This window comes from Nesoenas mayeri (assembly GCF_963082525.1).
Source record: "Nesoenas mayeri genome assembly, chromosome: 5".
Taxonomy (NCBI): domain Eukaryota; kingdom Metazoa; phylum Chordata; class Aves; order Columbiformes; family Columbidae; genus Nesoenas; species Nesoenas mayeri.
The window spans coordinates 8,121,569-8,143,448 of NC_137548.1; the positions used below are offsets into that span (position 1 = coordinate 8,121,569).

Sequence of the window (21,880 nt, forward strand, 5' to 3'; positions counted from 1 at the left end):
AATTTAAGTGGAACCTCTTGTGTTCCAGTTTAAACCCATTACCCCTTGTCCTATAATTGGTTGTTACCGAGAAGAGCCTGGCTCCATCCTCCTGACACTCACCCTTTATATATTTATAAACATGAATGAGGTCACCCCACAGTCTTCTCCAAGCTAAAGAGCTCCCTCAGCCTTTCCTCACAGGGGAGATGCTCCACTCCCTTCAGCATCTCCGTTACCCTGCGCTGGACTCTCTCCAGCAGTTCCCTGTCCTTCTGGAACTAAGGGCCCAGAACTGGACACAATATTCCAGATGGGGTCTCACCAGGGCACAGTAGAGGGGAAGGAGAACCTCTCTTGACCTACTAACCACCCCCCTTCTAATACACCCCAGGTACCATTGGCCTTCCTGACCACAAGGGCACAGTGCTGGCTCATGGTCATCCTGCTGTCCACCAGGACCCCCAGGTCCCTTTCCCCTACACTGCTCTCTAATAGGTCATTCCCCAACTTATACTGGAACCTGCAGTTGTTCCTACCCAGATGCAATACTCTACACTTTCCCTCGTTATATTTCATTAAATTTTTCCCCGCCCAACTCTCCAGCCTGTCCAGGTCTCTGGATGGCAGCACAGCCTTCTGGCGTGTCAGCCACTCCTCCCAGCTTCTTTCAGGCTTATCCATCTTCCAAGCAGATCCTCTGCTTGCTACAGACCCTATCATGTATTTCCCTTGCGCCACAGCCTTTGGTGCTGCCATCTTCCCCTGGAGCAGCAGGAGTAATTGAATTCCGTGCCAGGCGTTTCAGAAGGGGGTTGATGAGGCCTGCCGCCCTCACGTCGCCCCCAAGGCAGCACACTGCCCATCCTCGCATTCACCATCCTCTTTAGCCATCCTCGTTACCGCTGCCCGCTTTCCTGCCTCCAGCTGCCACGAGGGACAATCTCCTCTTGCTGAGGGGCCTTGCTCAGCTTTAGTGGAGAACCGGATCGTAATTATAACCACTGCCCACCCCGAGAGAGAAGCCATTTCTAGATGAAGATTATTACCCTGAGTGAACATGAGCAGACACATAGAGGAGCTTTTTTAAAAAGTGATTCCTTATTGTTGCTTGATCCACATTTCAGCCCAACAAACCCATTTTGTACCTTTTTTTCCACAATGAAACTAGAGCGGGAGGCCATGTGTATATTTCTAAGGCTGGTGTGCACTGGAAAGCACTTGCAGGTTCGAGTGTGCTGCTTGCCTGATTTCTTACGTGCAAACACGCTGTGAAGTAGTTAACGTCCTTAAAACGTTTGTGGGTGTCAGTCAGCTCCCCGTGGAGATGAATGGGGACATTCAGGCATCTCAAACTATAGCTCCATGTAGCTCAGCAGCTGTACTCGGCAGTCCTTTTTCCAGAGGCCCTCCCATCAATCATAACAGCTGGAGATGCAATTTTTTAAAGTCAGATCTCAGCTGCTATGGAGGAAAAAAAAAGGCCTATATGAAAGTGGTACTTTCTCTGGTGTGTTGGACGAAGATTAGCTTAAACCCAAGAACTGGCTGTCCTTGCCACCAGCTCTGAAGGTGTAGCTCCTGTGGTGACCCACACTGTGTGTGTTTAAAGCTACAAAGGTATTGGGTAGGACAAAACAAAAACAGCTGCCAAGAGCGAGACCCCTCGGTTCCCCCACAGCCAGGCAATTGCCGGATTCTCAAATGCCAGCGGTCCCTCTGGAGCGTGCGTGGGGATCCAAAGTGAAAACCACAGCTCAGTCCCTGGAAGACCTTTTGCCTCATGTGTGTTTTTTGTGTGTGCTGCTGCTGTGCACAGCCTGGGAGGGGAGGAAAGGTTCTTCTGCGAGAGGGAGAGGGATCCTGCCCCACAAGCACAGAAAGATCATAGAATCATTTTGGTTGCAAGAGACCCTCAGGATCATCGAGTGCAACCATCACCTAACTCTAGTACTAAACCATGTCCCTAAGAATCTCGTCTAAACACCTTTTAAACCCCTCCAGGGATGGCGACGCCACTGCTTCCCTGGGCAGCTGTTCAGTAATGCTGCCTTGCAAAGAGGGCTCCTGCCCCACAAGCAGAGAAAGACGCTGCCTTGCACAGAGGGGTGCTGCCCCGCCAGAAGTGGGGGTGCTGTCCCATTCGAGGGCGGGACGCCACCTTGCACAAAGCACGGGATGCTGCCCTGCAAACGAGGAGAGACGCTTCCCTGCAGGAGGACGGGGGATGCCCCCCATGCGGAGCCGGGGTCCCGGGCGGCCCTTCCTTCCCCAGCCCCGCTGCTCTCCGGAGCTGCGAGCAGCTTCCCGCAGCACCGCCCGGTGCCGGGGGGCGGGCCGGGGGCTGGCGGCGGAGGGCGGGGGGCTGCCGGCAGCGCCCTCCCCGCCGGCCCGGGGGGCGCGGCTGCGGCGGGAGGCGGTGGCGGCGGTGCGGTGCGGAGCGGTGCGGAGCGGAGCGGAGCCGCAGGTGAGGGCGCGGGGAAGGCGAGGGGCGCGGCGGGGGCGGGCAGCGCCTCGGGATTCCGCGGGGGAGGTGACACGCGTGGGGTTCCCGGCCCGGGCCCTGCAGCCGCGGTCGCTGCCCGAAGAGCCCCCCCCACTCACCAGCACCCCCCGGGAGGGGTTCGGCTTTCGGGGGTGCCCGTTGCCCGGGGCGGGGGGGACTCATGGGGCGGCTCCCGCGGACGCCCCCGGAACTTCCCGGGCTGGGGGCTCCGCTCGGGGCAGCTCCGGCTTCTCTCCCTCACACCCGCCTCTGTCAGCTCATTTTCCCCCCGCTCCGCGGGGGAGCACGCCCCGCCGGAGCCCCCTTTTTAATCATCTTACTACTTGAAAGCAGAGTACAAAACCCTGCGTAAAGATTTGCCTAGAGTCACTGAGCCAGTCCCAGAGAAGTTGGACTGTTTGCAGTAACACGTTTTTGCATCTTTATATCAAAAAAGGTTCCGATGATATTTAAGGCAGCGCTTTTTTTTTTTAAAGGTGACATATATCTTACAATGTCATTTGTTTGATGAACACATGCAGTGTTAATTGAGGTTGCCATGGAAGGCATGCACGTAGTATCAATAAGCTCCCTTCTTGCCATGTGATTTCGCTTTTGTATTCCACAAGCCTCCTTTTTGTATTCTGTGTTTTTGCATATTGTCATATGGTGCATTAAAGATAAAAATATCTGCTGTCTCAGGGTGTAATTTCCCTAGCTGGAACTATGAGTGCATATGGAACAGTGGGGAAAAGATTGAGCTAACTGTACAAGAAAATATATGCATTTGTGTGTATAATATATGTTAGCCATAACATGGGCAGTTAAAAAAAAAAAAGTCCCCTTTTACCACACAAAATAGCAAAATAGCATTTTTTTTTCTGTGGAACATCACTGAGCATCTTGGTGGCCTTATTTTGCCTTTGGATAATGATGCTAATTAGTGGAAAAAACTGCCATGGTGCATCCAGGCGTAGAACTGCTTTTCCAGCCCTGGTCTGCCTCCCAAAATGAAATATTTTTAAAAAGAACTTATTAATACTTTAAAAAAAAAAATGCTCTGCAGGTCTTATCATTTGTTCATTGTGTTACAGATAAGAGATGGAAGTGTCGGCCACGCTTCGCAGCAAACCTCACACAGCCTGCGAGGGGAACTGAAGCAGAGAGCAAAGCCGAGACTAAGCAGCGTCTGACCTTGTCACTGAGGGGCAGAAAACAGCCACTGGCTGCCGCTGGTTTTACTGGTGCTTCAATCAAGCTCCCTGTGCAATGTGGAATTACAGATAGCTGAGAAAGTGCAAGTTCTTTCCAGGTCCGTGGGGTGAATAAAAACTGTTACTCTTGGCTTGATTTGTCATCCTTTGGGGAACAAAAAAACCCAACAATAATGTCAGACTGGCAATTAAATAGTTGTGTTGTTAGACCAAGCTCAAGTTAAGTGGATTGTCCTGGAGGTGAGAGTGACTCTGGCCAGCAAAGCCAAGGAGAAGCAGGTTCAGCTTCACATCTACCCAGGATTCCTTGGAGAAGTGATAAAGTGAGTAATAAGACAAAGTGGGAGTTACAAAGTGGATGCAATAGCTTCAGCAGAACTTCTCTTCACTGCCACATCCGCTCGTTAAAAAGCAACTAACATTGTTTTGGAAACAATTTTGGGGAAACAAAATGCAGTTTGAGCGTCTCTGCAGTTCCTGTGTCTGATGCACTAATCAAGAAAATCGGTGATATAACACAAACAAAGGAGAGGAGTGAATATGGCGAAGGCAGCTAAGGAAATTCAAATGGAGAACCCAAGAGAGGTAGAGACTCACAGCACAGGGGCAACGTGTTCCCCGTCAGAGGAACGGACAGAAAAACCCTCCATGCTCTGTTTTAAGAAGCGGAAGAAGTCGTGTAAGAAAGGGCAGAGCGTGAAGGATGCGTGTGAAGAAGCCTCGGAAGAGAAAAGCCAATGTATCAGCACCGACCAAGGGGAGGCCACAGTTTCTAATCAATCGCGATCCTCCAGAGGAGCCTGGGCAGCCATCAAAAACCTCGCAAGACCTCGGAGAAGGCAAAAATCCTCCTCGCGGAAGAAGGTGCCCTCCGATTCCCGAGTGCAGCTGGAGGTGGATGCTGAGGACGGCCGCGCACAAGGCGTCCCAAAGAAACGGGTCAGCTCTGGAGTGAAGATGCCCTGTGTACGGTTCTCCAGAAGCAAGAAAAAGCTCAGCCCCTCTGAAGCCGTGGAGGATTCGGAGGGCAGCGTGCAAGCAAATGAGGTGATGGGCATTTCGAATAAAGCTAGTGAAGAGACGGAGGATTTGGCCCCGCCGGATAAGTCTGAATCCTTCAGTCCAGTCTCTGCGGAGGAGGACCAGGAGACGGTGAAGGAAAGCGCCAACTCTGTTGGGAAGAGCGAGCCCGTAGAGCCCACACCCGATGCAGAGGAACATACAGAGTGCCCGGCTCAGTCAGAGGTAACTGAGGCAGAGACAGTTAATGAAACAGCCCGGGAGGCACCACCGGAGGGGACCCTGCCCCAAAACACAGTCCATGCGGAATGTGGGGAAGCTGCTCCCGAAGCGCCTGTTTGCAAGGGTCAACCCGACAGCACCCCTGAAACCACGGAGCTGCAGGAAATCCCTGATGCCTGCAAAGAGCTGCCTGAAGGGGATGAATCAGAAAAGAGTGTAAATCTTCCCGAGGAGTGCAAAGCCGAAGAAACTGTAATGGATTTCAGTCAGTCGGCATTTAAAGATGATGTGAGCGTGCAGGGCTGCTCCAGCCAGCAGGTGAGTTTAGCAGCAAGCATGGGCACTGGAGTTGGCATTGTCATCACTGTCACCGAAGCCGAGGACTCTGACAACACTGACTCTGACCAGGCCTACGAGCCATCCCCGCTTTTGCACCGCAAGAAGCAAAGAGGGAATAAAAAATCAAGCGAGAGCTTTGATTTTGGTACAAAAGAGGGCCCTGAGGCTGGTGGTGGTCCCCAGGCAGAGGAGAAAGGTCCAGGTGACCATGGGCACAGAACTGGGGAGCAGTACGAATTGCTCCTCATTGAAACGGCATCTTCCCTCGTGAAGGCGGCCATTCAGTCATCCATCGAGCAGCTAGTCAGCGAAATGGCTCTGGAACAGAATAAACACAACAGTTTTCTGTGATGGCAGTGATGACCCCAAAATAAAGAGTACAGGGAGTGATTTAAAACTCCATTTGGCCTGGGGGGGAGAAAGCTTGAAGGGCTCCCGGGGCCGAGGTGTAGTTAATTCTGCATGCCAGTTCAGTTGTGTGTCTATGTGAAATGGATCCTGGGCTGTGGGACGGACCCTGCTACGCACAGCCTGTCCCCTGGGGCTGGGGCTTCAGGCAGTGCCATCAGCCGCAGCTGCGGGAAAATGAAGGTGTTGCAGCAACTGTGTTTTCATCTAGTGGTGTTTTTAAATTAAGGCCACGTCTCTGCCACCATCCATGCCAGGTATCCCTGCTGTTCATGCTGTAGATCTGTATGCACCATGTGTTTAGCAAAAGGTCTCGAGAGGTGCTGAGCACCCAACCTGCTGCTGGGCTGGATTCGGGGCACGTTGGACAGGGCTGGAGGTTTGCCCTGGGCTTCGGTGGAGACGAGGGAGGATGAAGTGACTGCAATGTTAACACAAAAACATCAATGCCTGACATGCTCAGGCCAGTGTTTAGTATTGCAAACAGGTACTTGCTACGTACAGATGCCAGAAGCTGCGTCACCCCTGCTGTCACGTCGCATGAAGCTGGATGGTTGCAGCGAGCGACGTTTTCCATTTGTCCTCTTCCCCTGTCACAAGCAGCCTGTGCATTACCAGACACGTTAAGGCACAGCATCAGCCGCTCGCCTTGCTGACCCCAAGCTGCGCGAATGCCAAGAAAACGACATCGCTTCGTTTGCTGGGGGCTCGTTCTCGCACCATTAAACTCAATGGGCAGAATTCCCAGCGGCATTGGTGGTGCGGGCTGGGCAGGAACGTGCCTGCTGCAGCCAGCCCCTCTGCATCCTTCGCCTCGCTCCACCCCAGTCACGATGTCGTGGTGAAGCTCTCCTTGGATGGAGCATATTTTTGATATAAGGCATGTGATATAAATAGCAGTGAGCTGCATGCATGTTAGCAGTCAGCTAGGCTGAGAGATTGGGGTTGTTCAGTCTGAAGAAGAAAAGGCTCCAGGGAGACCTTATTGTGGCCTTTCCATACTTAAAAGGGGCTGATGAGAAAGGTGGGGACAGACCTTTTAGCAGGGCCTGTTGCAATAGGACAAGGGGTGATGGTTTTAAAATAAAAGAGGGGAGATTCAGGCTAAGAACGAGGAATAGATTTTTTATGAGAGGATGGTGAGAGCCTGGCCCAGGTTGGCCAGAGAGGTGGTGGATGCCCCATCCCTGGAGACATCCCAGGCCAGGCTGGACGGGGCTCTGAGCAACCTGATCTGGGTGAAGATGTCCCTGCTCATGGCAGGGAGGTTTGACTAGATGAGCTTTGAAGGTCCCTTCCAACCCAAACTGTTCTATGATTCTGTGATTCTATGATTCTCTTGCCTCCGTGTTTACATAGTCTGGGTAGCTGTGATGTTCTGCTGGCGCTGGGATGGCTGTGAGTGGGGAGGAGAGTTGGTCTGAGCACTGCCAGTGTCCCTGGGTGCTGGGGGCAGCCTGTTCCGCAAGGCTCCCCCCGCACAGCAAAGCCCACTCGGCTTCAGTGAGTCCGCGCATCCCCTGGGAAATGTGCATTGCTCCAGCGGGCTCCGGCTGGCTCCGGCACGCCATGTAGCTTGCTCTGAAACACGCAGGGAAATGCCAGAGAGATCTTACCAAAGTCCTCAGGGAAAACATCTAGATGTGAGAGCCTGGGGACACGGCTGTAAACTGCCTAGACAGGCCAATTGCCATCAAAAACCCACCAAATACCCTTCTCTGACGGGGTTTGCACCAGCATAGTGTGTGTGTGTGTGTGAGCGTCGCCTCTAACTACCAGCTCTCCAAGAGAAAAGAGCCTTTTAATAATTTTGGATTGCATCTGAGCAGCTGGGATTTATGTACAGCTGCAGGCAAGTCAGCCTGTTCTGAGAAAATTCTCCTGTGTATTTCTCAGCCGATACAGAAATAGCAGCCTCGCTTGGCAATTGCTCACTGACCATAGGCGGTTCACTGAGATTTCCCTTCCCAGCCTAGGATTTGGATTTCTGTTCAAATACAAGGGCTGTAAACTTTCCTGGTACCTGGTGCGCAACCACATTTTAAAGTTTGATAAAGCCTCTCTGTTGTTACGAGAGGACTGCGAGCAGTGAGTGCCACGGCTTGTTTCTGTGCAAGTAAAACTTAAGGAAAAATCAGAGGATGTAGAAAAAACAACAACAACAAAAGGTTTCTTCTTCTGTGAATTTATTTGATAATTTATCAGATATTGATACTTCAGTGTGTACAATTTTCATGGCTCCGTACTTCACACTGGTTCTTCCAAGTATTTTGCCGTGGTTTTGAGAGGCACTCTCTGAGGACCTTGGTATGTACTCTGGAGCTGCCGCAGCACTGTGGAAGAGCCGTGCTGGTGCTGGAGGCTGCTGACGGGATTGCACGGGATCACACCGGGCACCGCGGCCAGTTGGTGCCAAGCAAAGGGCTGCAGCATCTCTGTGGGACCCCGCTGGTGTCAGCTGCGGAGGACAATGTCTGGGGTTCTGGTGAAGAAACCCAAAATGACCCCGCGGGGCCAGGCTGTCATCTTCTGTCAGCCCGCTAAGCAGTTTTGAGATTTCTTGTATTTCAGTATTGCCTTTTAGGAGAAACATGTCTTCAAAAGTAGGAGAAGGGCAGAAATGCTTTGGTCCAGCGTGGCCCCTGCGCCTGTTGCTCTGTATCCAGGGTTGTGTTTGCACCCTTTCTGTAGCTGTTTTTTCCCCTCGGTTATAGCTGTACATATAACTGATGATTATTTCATTAAAGCTGAATGTACCTGTTGTTTTCTTGCCTTGTGATTGAGTGGGCAGCTCTGGAGAGATTTTATATATGAAAGGATAAACTTACAGTGGTGCTCTGATGTGCCCAGCTTTTCAGGCAGCCGTTCGGTGAGCAGAAAGAAATCTTAAAGCTGGTAGCAGACCTGAATTGTTTGGACGCTTGCTCCTCCTATGCTCCTTTTATAAGGTTTCCTTTTGTTTGCTGGTCAGTAATTTCCACCGCAGATTCCTGCCTGCCCAGGGACTGCTATAAGGTATTTGTGAAGGATCACAGATCTCCAGTGGCCAAGAAAAGCCGTCCTGCTGCCCAACAGTTCAATGCCCTATTGCACACCCTGGAAAGCGTTGAGGCTCTGCAGACAGACCAGGATCAAACCCCGCTGCACGTGGAGTGACACAGGTCTTGCCCATCCCACGGGGTTGGGTTGGGTTGGGTTGGGTTTTCTCCACAAGCTGCTGGTTCAGGCTTTCTGCTCCCAAGGCTCCAGGTTGCTATTCCCAGATGTGGTTTGGTGGTGAGCGGGACCGCGGTGGGGCCAGCACCTCGGGATGGGGAGCAGCGAGTTCGGTGCTTTGGCACGTTCTGTTACAGCGCAAAAAGATCCCACAACCTATTTATTTTTTTTTCGTAACATCTTTCACTTTATAACATACAGAAAAAAAAACATATACTTTTTTAGTAGTATTAATACTATTTGTTCTTTCAGGTCTACAGAACAAAATACAGACTCATAACAGCGGCTAATTACTTAATTAAGACTGTCTACTCCTTCATTATGATTAGAGAGTTGAGCATTAATAAAACATTTATTCTTTCAGAGGACGAATGATAAATTTACTATCGCAAGGGAGTATTAGGCCAGGAAACCTGTGAGAACACGAGTGATTGTGCCAGAGCACCAAAGGGTGACCTGGCTTTAGGACATTCCTCACCAACAGCTGAAAGAAACTGGAATAATACATGAACTTGGTTTCTTATAACCTCATTCAGACTGCTTTTGGGGCACCTGGCTCCTCGTCCAGGAGTTCTTTGCTTGCTGCCCCTTGACATTATGGAAGTGGTTGCTTTGCAGCAGCATCTTAAATTATTTGGTTCTTCTGCTCACCCCACGGCCTGTGCTGCTGCTTTTCTCCCAGATGTTTCCATCACCCTCCTCGGCAGGGACAATCCAGCTTTATATTCAGCAAGTCCCTTATCCCTGCTTTGCCGTGTCATTCAATATTTTCATTTCCCACAGCTGTTTTATATTAGTAGCAAAGAAAAGAGTGTTTAAATAGTATAACTTGTGCCCAGGGAGGCTTCCAGGGAGATAAAAAGCTTTCCTGTTATGTCAACACTGAGCGCAGCAGAAAACAAGTGTATCCCCTGAAAAGTTCCTTGTGGAAATTGCTGGTAGACAATGGTGGCATGAACAAATACTGCATTCTCTTTCCTGCCCTGGGACGCCAAAAATGCATTAAAAATGTGCAGACCGCTTAGGGCCAGATCTCCAGCTGCTGAAGGTCACGGCAGCTCCGTAGACTTCAAAGGACCAAATCCACAGCAGCCAGGAATCCAGCGTTTGAGTTGAATGTGCTGTCTCTGCATAAACGATGAGCATTTTCTTATGTGTGATTCTGTATAAAAATTAAAATATAATATTTTGGTGGGGTTTTTTGTTTGTTTGCTTTGTTTTGTCTTCACAAATGCGTATAAGAAATTGAGTAGGTTTGTGAAATACACAGGAACCCCGTTCTGTGCTTGGGATGGGTGGATGGAAGCCGGACCCTGCTGATTACCCCATGTGTTAGGAGCAGCAAAGCCCTAACATTGCCTGTCTTATACATGCAGAGTTTCAACATGAATGACTCAAAATGAAGAAATGCTCCCAGAGAACAGATTGATTTAAATAATTTGCTTTAATATTGTTCTACATCTACAGTTTTATTTGCCAGAGAAATGGTTCTCGTTAGCCCTTGTTGGGTGGTATTAGAGTCATGAAATACTTCCGTTTGCAACCAGATAAAATCTTTATATAATATTAAATATGATTTAAAAAAACATATAATCAGAGGATGTTATTTCTTATACAGTTATTTCCGCAACAATATAGGTTAACTATTTTAGCAGGCACAACTTTCACGTTTCTTTTTCTTTGCAGAGAGTTGTGACGGGTGCAGTTCTGTGCCAAATGACGGGATTTTCTTGCAATGGGGTGAAAGTCCATTTAGCTGGAAAGTGGATTTCAGCAAGAATACCCAAACCCAGCATTTTAAAATAGGTTTTGTTACATAAAAACTGACAAACAGGCTGGATACAAAAGGGAGGGAGACGTTAAGTAAACACGTTTTGCAATTCAGATTGCTGAGATGAAAGTATCATCTGTCGCTAGAGCTGACTGGCAGTCACCCCATCAGCCCATGAGTTACATTTAGCTGAGATCACCCTTTCTAATCTCTTTATTCTGGAAGAGGAGACACCCCCTTGCTAAGGTGGGTGACCCAGCAGAGTCCCTTCTGCAGGTGCCGGTGTCCTTTTGGGTGGTGCCCTCCCAGCTCCAAGTCCTTTCCAGTGCATGGACACCCCGAGAATCACTTTGCCATTGTCCCAGAGGGCAAATTTTAATCTTGAGAGGCATGTCACCTCCACGAGCTAACGACAGTCATTCGTGTCACGTTTGCTCTCACTGTTTGCCATTTTAACGAAGACACGAGACCGATGTACCGATGCGTCAAGGCTCAGTGCCGTGACAGCTCTGCACGATGTGCGACTGGTGCGATGGCAGCTGGGTGGGAAGCGCAAGAACTCCGACTCCTACGGTGCTTCTGAGCATCCCCAGCGGGGAGGAGGAGCGATGCGTCCCCGTGCTCCTGCCAGCAGCCTCTCCGCCTGCCAAAACCTCCCCAGACTGCCGCTGCGCAAAGGCGCCGGGCGTTCTCCTTGCAGCGCGGGCGGATGCTGAACAGCGCTTCATTGCAGCCCAGCCAGCCTGCAGCTGAATTTGCATTTAGTTTGCGAGCCAGAGCAAAGCAGGGAAGGCCAAAGTGCTGAAAGTCTCTCGTCCCGAGTCTCCCTGAAGTTTGTAGAGCAGCTGTGAGCCCGCGGGCATGACACCGCAGGCTGGTGGACCGGCTGGCTCTGCCATGCGGGGCCGGCAGGCGTGTGCAACAGGCACAACAGGAATGCACACCTGCACCCTGCGCATCAAAGCGATGAGTAAGCGGCTCACAACCGCACCGTCGGGGTAAACAGAGGCTGGTAGGGGATGCTTGGCCCCTAATGACAGGTTTGGTGCCTGCTCTGCTGGGTCTGGTGTTGCTGCGGGGTGGTGGAGGCGATGGTTGCCGGAGCGTGTCCCTCCTAGGATGGCTGTGGGTTAAGGGAGGTGACACTGAGCATCAGCCTCCACCCCCGGCACAGCGGCACTTTCAGCTGGAGCTTGGCAGGGCTGCACCCCCAGTGCTGGCACCATAGGGAGGCCTAGCTCAATGGGTGACACTGTGGTTGTCCTTGTCATAACGCCTCTCCCCTGCATCACCCTGGTGGTTTGTGGCCCTGGTTTGCCTGTCCCGGTGCCTACAGCCAGCTTTACAATGACAGAACCCGAGGGAATGGCAGGAAGATGTCCCAGGGGAGGTTTAGATTGGACATTAGGAAAGGTTGTTCACCCAGAGGGTGCTGGACACTGGAACAGGCTCCCCAGGGAGGTGTCACGGCCCCAAACCTGACAGTGTTCAAGAAGAGACTGGACGACACCCTCAGACACACGGTGTGACCTGTGGGGTTGTCCCATGCAGGGACAGGAGTTGGACTCGATGATGCTTGTGGTTCCCTTCCAACTCAGGACATTCCATGATTCTATGATTCTACATCTTCCTAGGGGTGAGTGGCAAATCCAGCACCAGGAGGGACAGAGGGCTTTATAGTACATTTTATGCTGTTTGTCCCAGTAACAGGTGGGTTAGCACAGACTAGAATCCACCTGATTGCTGCTGGAAGCCTTTAGCAGCATTGGCCTCTGCATCCTGGGAGGGTAAAGCTACGCATGGGCTGCCCCGAGCTCTGCAAAGCTTCCCAGGGTGGCTCAGCTTGGGTCAAAACCAACCTAATTCAGCAGACGAGGTTTTGAGCGTTGCTCTGCCTTTGTTCTGAGGGTTCAGTGTCTTATTTAGAATAGTTAGTGGAAATATTTCCTCTCTTAAGCTGCTTTTGAAGTCATGTCATTATTTTTTCTTAATGAAATATGCAAATCTGATAAATGCTGCAATTGCAACTCAAGGAATTCAGTCCTGACACAACCCTGGTTGTAAATATCTAACTGGCATGTAATTTAGGGCAGATCCATCCTCTTTACCTTTTTTCTCCCAGTTTCTTATTGCTCAGAATATATTTGCTGGGGAACCCACTCGGTAGCAGTCCTTGGCATACAAGAGGGGAAAGAAAAGGCTGGGTTTTACGAAACAGCAAAGCTGAAGGTGATCACAGCAGAATGGCACGACCTGCAGATTGCCATGGGAGGGTTTTGACAAGCCAAGAAAAAAGCCTCCCATCCTGGCCACTGATAGTTCGTGGTCCCATTCAATGATGCTGAGTGGCGTCTGCTGAGATCACTTGTCACCACACTTCCGAGGGCTTTGCTTACGTGGGATTTATACCTTTTGCCTCCAAAACAGTAGAAAACTATTCAGTATCAGAATTACACTCTTTCTGGAAAGGTTATGATAGCAGTATTTCATGGGTTTATTTTTAGCTGCAATGCTCACAGCTTCAGGTTTACATCCTCGCAGCAAATTTATTTTGCTTTTTTAACCTTTTATTGTGCAGAGCTGTCCCAGATCCCTCTGGTGAGGGGCACTGCACCCATGGACAGGATGTGACAGCCCTTCTGCACCCCCATGGCCCCACCACCCCATTTCACAGTGATTTGGCAGACACCATGCAAGCAAAGAGCCTGCTTGAGTGGCTGGTGTAGCCAGATGTCTGAAGACACGTGTGGTAACCACAGCTGGTGCAGAAGATAAAATGGGCTGAAAGGGGATTTTTTATCCTGTATAGAGATGGGGTGAGCACGGCCCGGCCCTCAGCATCACCTCCTGGGCAGCCAGCACTGCTCTCCCCCAGCTGCCCAAGAATTCAGGGTGGAAGGGGTAAGATCTATCAATTTGCAGGTGAACACTGACGGGACAGGTTACCATTTAGGGATGACTTGTGCAAGCAACAGGCATTGAGGTTTCAGTGCTTTGGCACTGGTAATGCAGGAGAACTTCAGTCTCAGGCTTTCATTGCACAAGTGCTACCAAATGGCACCTCCAGCCAGCACTGCAGGTGGTTAAAAGCAAATTTCTCAGTAAAAATAGCCCCATACTAGAAGGGGAGATAAAGACCCTTCATTCTACACACTTTACTGCACCCTAAGCAGCCCAGGAACTGTGGCCCCTGTTAGGCCCAGACTGTTCAGCATCAGAGAACTAAAAATGTTTCAAAATGCCTATCTCTAAATTGTTTAGCGTGCTTTGGTTGAGAAGCCACCTGTCCTACAGGTGGCATGTTCAGGCCAATACCCAGATACATATGAAAGTGATGGCAGCTGCTGTAGCACTTACTGGCGTTTCAGAGGTTACCTTGAGCTGGCCCAGGAGTCTGCTTATGCTACAGGGCTTTGACAGGGGTCTGAGCCCCAAATCTTCCCATGTTTTGACAAAACATGAGCTGCAGAGCCCACAGACAAGGCACTGCAATGCCTGTGGTTTGACAGCTTCATGTCCTTAATGCCAGGACCACTTTGCAGCACAAAGGCAAAGCTCTGAGGTCCCCCAGAGCTTTGAGAGACTTTCAGCCTTCAAGAAGCAGCACCCTGGGTCTTTCTTTCCCTACGGCCATGTGCATTTATCAACCAATCGCAGATATCTGCAAGGTATTACCAGTATCAGTATTCTGCATGCTGTGATGAATTATTTTATATTTTCATTAAAAATAGACACAAGAAATGAATATTTGCCAAGCCCAGCTGTGCAAGTCAGGCAGACTTTCAAGCACACACCAGCATAAAGGTGAAGCACGTTGTAATTCAAGTGTCTTCTACATACAGTAATAAAACTTCTTATGATGTATCCAGGAGCAGCTGCTGCCCTTGCTTAGCAAATGTAGCTGTCTTCTAAAATAGTTTTCTATTCACAAGACTTAAAGAGAATTATGTTTTTGAGTTAACATAACTCAGAGCTGATGACTTTGGTCTTGCAAGCTCTTTCTTGCTTTAATTATAACAGCACCTTAATGCTTGCAGTAGAAAACTGCTGAAAATGCATTTATTTTATTGCAAATGGTGCAAAACCCGCCTTTGTCAGATGTTTGATGTCACAGGTGTTCAGTACTGCAAAGCTTAATCAAAGTACACCCTAAAAAGGAGTATAACAATAGGAAAAAAATTGCTTACGCTCGTAAATTTTCGAAGACATACTAAACACGTCCATGAACACAGTGCTGATTGCAGTCTGATGTCAGCTTTACTATTTGCAGTCAGTATAACACAGTCACTCCTACAACACATATATGCACATGTAGTTTATACACATTTGGCTCGTCTACCTGACTTCTGAGTTTTTATTAAAGCTCCCTTCTAATGGCCAAAAAGTGAAGAAAACAATCCCACAAACCCAAAGACAAGCAGCGTGTCCCAGTGGTGCCTTTGGGCACTGCTACTTCTGGCCCCCCTGCTGTCCCCAATACTCTATTACCACTGCTCGGTTATCTCTGCAGAGACATGGAGGGTCGTTTGATTTTCAGTATCAATTAGTTCAGGCAAGTTACACATCTAGATGAAGTTACCAAGATGCCCATCTCCCACTGAATAGTCTAAAAGCTCATTTTTAGCTCTTCGCTTCCGCTATGCCCCAACCCAGCAGATGCTCTAGCAGGGCTTAAAATTAAACGCAGGAACCCGAGCAAAGCAAGCAGCACCCAGAGAAGTCAGCCTACTGGGTAAAGTGTCACACAGAAATAGGGAATGACTATAAAATACCTTTTTTTTTAACCATCATGTAGAAATAGAGGCCAGTGGAAGCCAGAGGCCATTTGTTCCAGTTAAAAGCAGCCTGTGCTGGACGTGATTTAGCTGATGCTATCAGCCCAGGAGACCCAGAAGGCTCTCTTCTAGGAAATGCTCCGTGAGAATTGCTCTGTGCTCAGACACAGTATCTGCAGGCCTGGATATCCGCAGGGTTTTGTTTGTTTCCTTGTTTTAAAGAAAGGCTTTTTAAGCACAGTTAAAATGCCTTCACACCAGGGCAGCTTTAACGGGCGCACACAGCGAGAGGAGCGCTCAGCCTAGCAGGCAAGCACACCCCAAACCGCAATGTGCATTTCGTAACATCATCCAGGCAGGCTCAGAGGCTGTTTGTTTTTTCCCTTTGTCTTAAAACACAATTTGGCAGCCCTCAGTGGCCCATCCATTCCCTGGAGTGTGCAGCTCCCTGCCCAGGAGTAGCAGCAGCCACCCTTACAAAGACCTCAGATGGTCTTTTAATTCAGCAGCGATTTAATTGCAGCTCTTGCTCCAGGACAGTTTCAAAGAAGAACAGCTCAAGGGTCCTGACTACAAAGAGCTTTGGAGCGGGCGTTTTGACAGTGAACTGTTCTCACCATTGTTCAGGCTCCCCTTTCCGAAGGCAATGACTCAACTCCACCGGGACTGGCAGGGAGCCTCCAGCTTCTCAAAAACTGGGTAATGAGATTACGGGAACAGCTTGCAAGGCTTTTGCTCTTCGCTGCGAAAGAAACCTCTGCGCTGTAAGAACGCTGTGTGGCTCTTCAGGGCCTTCTGGTCAAGAGCATCTCTCGAGGGATGGGTTGGAGCCCATCTGGTAGGAAGCCTGGGGTATCTCAGCTGGAAAACTACATAGGGACAAAATATGACTCCAAGAGGAATACATACAGTTTTAAACCTCTCTCGGGTAAGTTATTACTCTTTGGATATTAAGTAATGATAAATGAAAGGCAAAAAGCTTACATTTTACCATTTTATGGTGGTTCTGCAAGCACAGCAGAAATAACACATTATATGCTTGCTCTTAGTAAATATACAGAATGTAATATTTAAGAATGTGCTTGCTTCAAGTACAGAGTCAGAAATCATTTTCACCAAGAAAATCCATGCGTGATTTTTAATCTTGTAAAGACTTAGGTTAGGATGTGCCTCCTCTCCGAGAGGAGAGGACATCTCCTTCTTTGCAGCTCCTTGCAGAGAAGATGGACAGTAATGGGACATGTCCTAGAGTGGCATCAAAACTTGTCTCTGCTCACACAGGAGCAGTTGATGAGGGAGGAATAGGAATGAAGAGAAAGTCTGAAAGTGAATTTAAAACATTGTACTGATGAGGACTCCAGGTCTTGTCAAAGTAAAGGCTTCCACCCTTACATCAACACCACCAGTGCCCTTGAAAAGACCAGCCTTATGGCTCCCACATGTATTTTATGCAGAGATTTATTAACTGCAGTTACACAACACAAACATCAAGATTCATCTCCTTGAGATGCTTATTTTAATTGAAAACAAACTATTTGGGAAACACAATACATATTTCCCTCTACATTTCCCTCCATCTAGTTTCAGAAGAGCAATTCTATGGGATACAAACAGTACTAGGCACCTCGCAGCTTATTAGACAATGTTTAAACCTCACACCCAGGAATAGAGTCTTAACTCTGGTAAAGCAGAGTAGGAGTAAGTTCACATTTACGAAAAATAAGTTACATGGAGCTTCCAAGGACTTAGATGGGAATTAGCTTAATAGTTAGAGAACTAAAAAAGCAAGTACACAAATCAAAGTAAGCAGTTCTTCACAGTTATCTTGGAGGTGATGGGAATGGTGGCTGAGGAAAATCAGCTGCAGGGAGGAGCTGCTGACTAGGTGGAAAATGCCAAAATATCCAGAGTTTCAGCATCTGAAGGCTACACAGGGGCAGAACTACTCTACCAGGATCGTATCGACGCTTTCTTGGACGAGATCCGACTCCAGTATACATTCATCTAAGTGTTCCTGGGATAAACTGGAGCTCTTCCCCACGCTCTCGCTGTCACAGTAAGGATGAAACCTGGGCGTCGCGGGGCTCTCCAGCCGCTGGCAGCGGCCGTACTTGTGCTGCTTCCCTCTGTGCATGTACATGTGTTCCAGCAGCTGGCTCTTCCGGAAGAACGTGCGGCCGCAGACAGTGCAACTGATTTTTCTCTTCCTTGAGAAAGAAAAGTTACAGTTCAACTCCACCGGTTCGTGGTCCTTGGAGATGAGGGAGAGCTGGCCGATCTGCAGAGGCTCCAGGTCGCTGCAGCTCGGATGCTCCAGCTGAAGCTCGTCCTCCTTGAGGAGGAAGGCCCCGAGCCGGGGGCCATCCCCAGCCTCCCTGTCCTCAGCCAGGGGCTGCACCTCGCCCAGGTCGCTGCTCTCCAGGATGGAGGCCGGCACGCCGAAGGGCAGCGAGCCCGACACGTGGGTGTGCAAGTGCTGCCGCAGCCCAACCCGGGAGTCAAAACGCTCCCCGCAGTAGTGACACAGGTGCACCTTGAGGCTGCCCTTAGCGAAAACGGGGCTTGCTACCTCCGGGGAAGGAGGGCTGCAGCTCTGGGACACCACAGGCTCCGAGTCACACCTCTCCTGCTTTATGGAGACCGACAGCTTCGGACGCTCTTCTGCCGGCTTGGCGAGAGCGGCGGGCTGAGCAGAGGGGCGAGCGCCCTGCTGGTCGAGGGAGCTGTCGTCCAGGCCGATGGCCAGAGAGAGCTGCAGCTGCGGGTGCTCGCCCTGGGCAGTGGCCCTGCCGCCCGCCTTGGGCAGGCTCTCCTTCGCTCCCACGCGTTCCTTCACCGGTTTGTGCGCGGTCGAGATCTGGATCCCGTACAAGTTGGAAGACTGGACCGGCTCTGGGGAGAACACTTGGTTCATCTCGACGGCGATATGGGAGAGGTGGTCTGCGTGGAGAAAGCGGATGCCCTCCTCCAGCCGGCTCTGGCTGACCATCTGCTTTGGCCCTTTCCCAGTGTACATGATATGCAACAAGTAACTAAATATGTCAGGCTGGATGTCTGCAGGCTGAATCTTTATGCATTCGCTGAAACAAGACAGATGATTAAATACATACGGGGCTACAAATCACAATCCTGATCCGTTACCTGCCCCTTCATTTGCTCTGTGTGCTGTCAGAGCGTGTGCGCTGCTGCCGGCCTGTGATTCACAACAAGCAGCGCTCCCTGCCAAGACCTGCAAAAGTGCATGTGTCCCGTTTGCACAGCAAAGCGCCCCAGCCTGTATTTACCCCTGTGATTACAAAGGCTGTGAGCATAACCGCAGCCAGGGAAGAGCAAGTGGCCTGGTCACCCCATCACTCACAGGCACAACTGCCACTGCACGGCACTGCAGCGATGCCATGCGAGCTACACATCCCCTGTGTGTGCCGCTCCAGTAATACAAGGCAAGGAATATTTGTGTGTTTAAGTAATAAATTCAGCTGCTAATACTGTGTAATCTTTATGAGCTTTGCACTTAAGTGTCAGTAAACAATTTATATTGGAATGGAAGTTCACTGATCTCCTCACTTCCAGCCGAAGGGTTACACAGCCCATGGCTAATGATGATCTTGCAAAAGTGCTGAGGGGCACGACCCTCAAAAAGGAAGGAGACTGGAGAAGGGTTTAACTAATTACGAGCAGCAAGCGCCAGCGCAGAGGTGAGATTAGACCTTGGCACCGCTGTTGTTATACCTGCTGAACCACTCCTGACCTGTCTGGGTGAAGCATCTGAACAACAGCTTGAAAGAAATCGATGATCTCAGTCTCGGCCCTTATCTTCAAGAGTCTGAAGCGCAGAACTGTGATAAGGCTTCTTGATTGCTTCAAGCCCACGGATCCTGCCAGAAGGGACAGTCCGACCCAGCAAGCTTGCCTACAAGCTAATGCAAAATAGTGGACACGCTGCGTATGGGCAGGAGGTACCTGAACATCCCTAGACTGTCAACTTGGGAAGTCTCACTGCAGGAGGACTGTGGTACTTATGTGTTTATTTTCTCTGATCATGCAAAAGTCTCATCTTCAAAATGCAGGACCTGATGTTGGCATATGCTGACTAAGAGGGCGAGTTTAAAGGACAGCACATTCTGGACTAGGGATGTTTATAGAGCCGGGGTGTGTGCTGGGTTAGGAAAATAATCTCAGGCCATCTGACATCCCCACTTACACGTTTAGACGGTTACACCTTTAGGAAGGGGAAAAAGCAGAAAGCTGAACAGAGTGGTTAAAAGGTGAGAGCTGTGTGTCCTTACCTTGTCTGATGAATAAATATCATCTTAAAATAGTTCGAAAAAGCAGCGAGCACCGCTCTGTGGGCTTTGAAGTAAACATCTCCAATGGCAACTGTGCAGTCACACAGAAAGCCAAACTCCCGCTGCATGTTCAGCTGCTGGAGGAGGAGGACGCTGTGGCCGATGGTATCCATGGCGTGTCTGAGAGCAAGAGAGCAAGATGTTCACCTCTTAAAGAATTCACAGAGCTCCCAAAGCCTCAAGCGTGGGTTTCTCACCACCCTTAATGCAGAGAGCATGGCCTCGCAGAGCCCCTTCCCTCCTCCAGATGGTCCCTACACCCTGATTTAATAACCTCTCCTACGGATACCGGTGCCCAAACCCACGTTCAATGAGCTCAAAACCTACCCGGGACTTTTCGACGTGCCAGATACAAGCAGAGCTCGTTCTCCTACAAATTAACAACGCTCCGCGGTGCATCGGCACTAACTTTTGCTCTGAGCTCGGTCCATGCTTTCCACCGCTCCGCTCCCCAGCCGCGGAGCCGCCGCAGCGGAGGCGCGGGGAGCGGCGGGGACCGGGCGGCTGCCGCTCACAGCGGGAGCCCTGTGCCGCCCGACAAAGCCCCTATTGTGCCGGGCTGAGCCGCCCGCCCTCGCCAGCGGCCCCTTCGCAAATAAACGCTGATATTTGCTATTGTTTCCGCTGAAAATTATTGCGCGGGAGGGTGGGGGAACAGCAGGGGGAGGCGCTCAGCGCAGCCTCCCCTGGGAGCGTAACCAGCGCCCTCCCCCCCCGCCCCTCCCCCGCCGCGGCTCCTCCGCGCCCGCGCAGCCGCTTACCCGCGCGGAAGCGCAGCGCTGGCCCCGCTGCGGCGCCGCCCGCCCCCGCTGCCAGCCCGGCGGATGGGGTGGGCGCTGCCCCCCCGCGCTTCCTGCCGCCGCCCCCGCCGCGCCGCTCTGCCTGGAAAAAGTGACCGCGGCCCTGTGCGCGGCTGCTGCGCGGCCCCGGCGGTGGGATGGGCGCGGCGCTGCGCGGCGCGCAGGGGGGAGAGCGCGGGCTCCCCCGGGAGGGGTTTCTGCGGGGGGGGGGGTTTCCTCTGGGCTGCGGAGGCGCTTCCAAGAGGCCTCGCCCTGGGCTGGGGGACTTCGCTGCTTCAGGCGCCCCGTGACAGTATCATGTGCTGAGCTCCTTAGCTCTTGATATGAGTGTTTCTTTTTTTGTTTGGTTGGTTGAGTTTGTTTGCTTTTGTTTGGTTGTTTTTTTTGTTTTCTATTTTTTGCTTTTTTGTTTTTGTTTTGTTTTGTTTTGTTTTTTTTTCTAACATAGAAAGCCCCTCTGTTACAGGCACCTCCCCGGGTTGCATGAAAATGGACGTGAAGATACGATCTGGCTTTTCACCCATGTCTGTGGCCCAAGTGCTTTGTTTAACCACCGGTGAGTCCTGTGGACGCACCATTTCTCTCTCAGGCCTCCTCCAATCTCTTATTAATGTATAAACCAAGGGTTATTTTGGGTGAGAGCAGCCATGCTGGATCGGGCCCCAGGCGGGTGCAGCGGCGCCTGGCACAGGGGGCTGCAGGCAGTGCCACCCCTACCCTGATCTCCAGCCGCCCCCCAGCTCCTCCTGGAGCATCGCCCTGAGCCACAGCCCGCGCTTTGGTGCGCAACACAATCTTGGAGGCATCTTTCCCATGAATTTTATCGTGCAACGCAATCTTGGAGTCATCTTTCCCATGAATTTTATCAAATTGCTTTTTGAACCTGTTTAAACTTCCAGTCCTCATGGTGTCCTGCTGCCACCAGGTTAATTCTCTTTGGGGTGGGAAAGGCAGTGAAAATTGCTGATTGTATGCCTTCCCCATGTTTTTGGGTGCAGTTTCATAGATCTGGTAACACCTACCTCTTCAGTGGCATCTCTCTTGGCTTGGGCCCTCTGCAGAAGATGTTCGGTGCCTTGGATCATCCTTCACGGTTTTCTCTCATCCTTTGCTGCTTTGCAGCTCATGTTCCTATTGCATTCCTGTAATGGCCATTTTTTTTAAATTGGGTTGTTCCCAAAACTTTAGGGCAAATAGTGCCCCCAGCTCCCCAAATCCAGCAGTTTATGGGGCTGTTTCCAGCAGCGCCTCAAGGTAAGATGAGAGATGGGCTGAGAAGATGAAGTGTAGGCTCCAAAGTGTTTA

The 21,880-nt window shown here is 50.6% G+C and overlaps 2 protein-coding genes across 2 annotated transcripts; one reads left to right on the plus strand and one right to left on the minus strand.

Moving 5' to 3' along the window:
* Positions 1-4,218: 4,218 nt before the first annotated feature.
* AKAP5 (A-kinase anchoring protein 5) lies at positions 4,219-5,610 on the plus strand (the record flags this gene model as incomplete). Its single annotated transcript, XM_080345886.1, has 1 exon — positions 4,219-5,610. The coding sequence occupies one exon, from the start codon at positions 4,219-4,221 to the stop codon at positions 5,608-5,610; it is 1,392 nt and encodes a 463-aa protein (XP_080202012.1).
* An 11,761-nt stretch (positions 5,611-17,371) lies between these two features.
* ZBTB25 (zinc finger and BTB domain containing 25) lies at positions 17,372-21,466 on the minus strand (the record flags this gene model as incomplete). The annotated part of the gene is made up of 3 exons (XM_080344596.1): positions 20,537-21,466; positions 19,716-19,895; positions 17,372-18,509 (listed from the first exon to the last, which is right to left on the minus strand). The coding sequence occupies exons 2-3, from the start codon at positions 19,886-19,888 to the stop codon at positions 17,372-17,374; spliced, it is 1,311 nt and encodes a 436-aa protein (XP_080200722.1). The 5' UTR covers positions 19,889-19,895; positions 20,537-21,466.
* Positions 21,467-21,880: the final 414 nt, after the last annotated feature.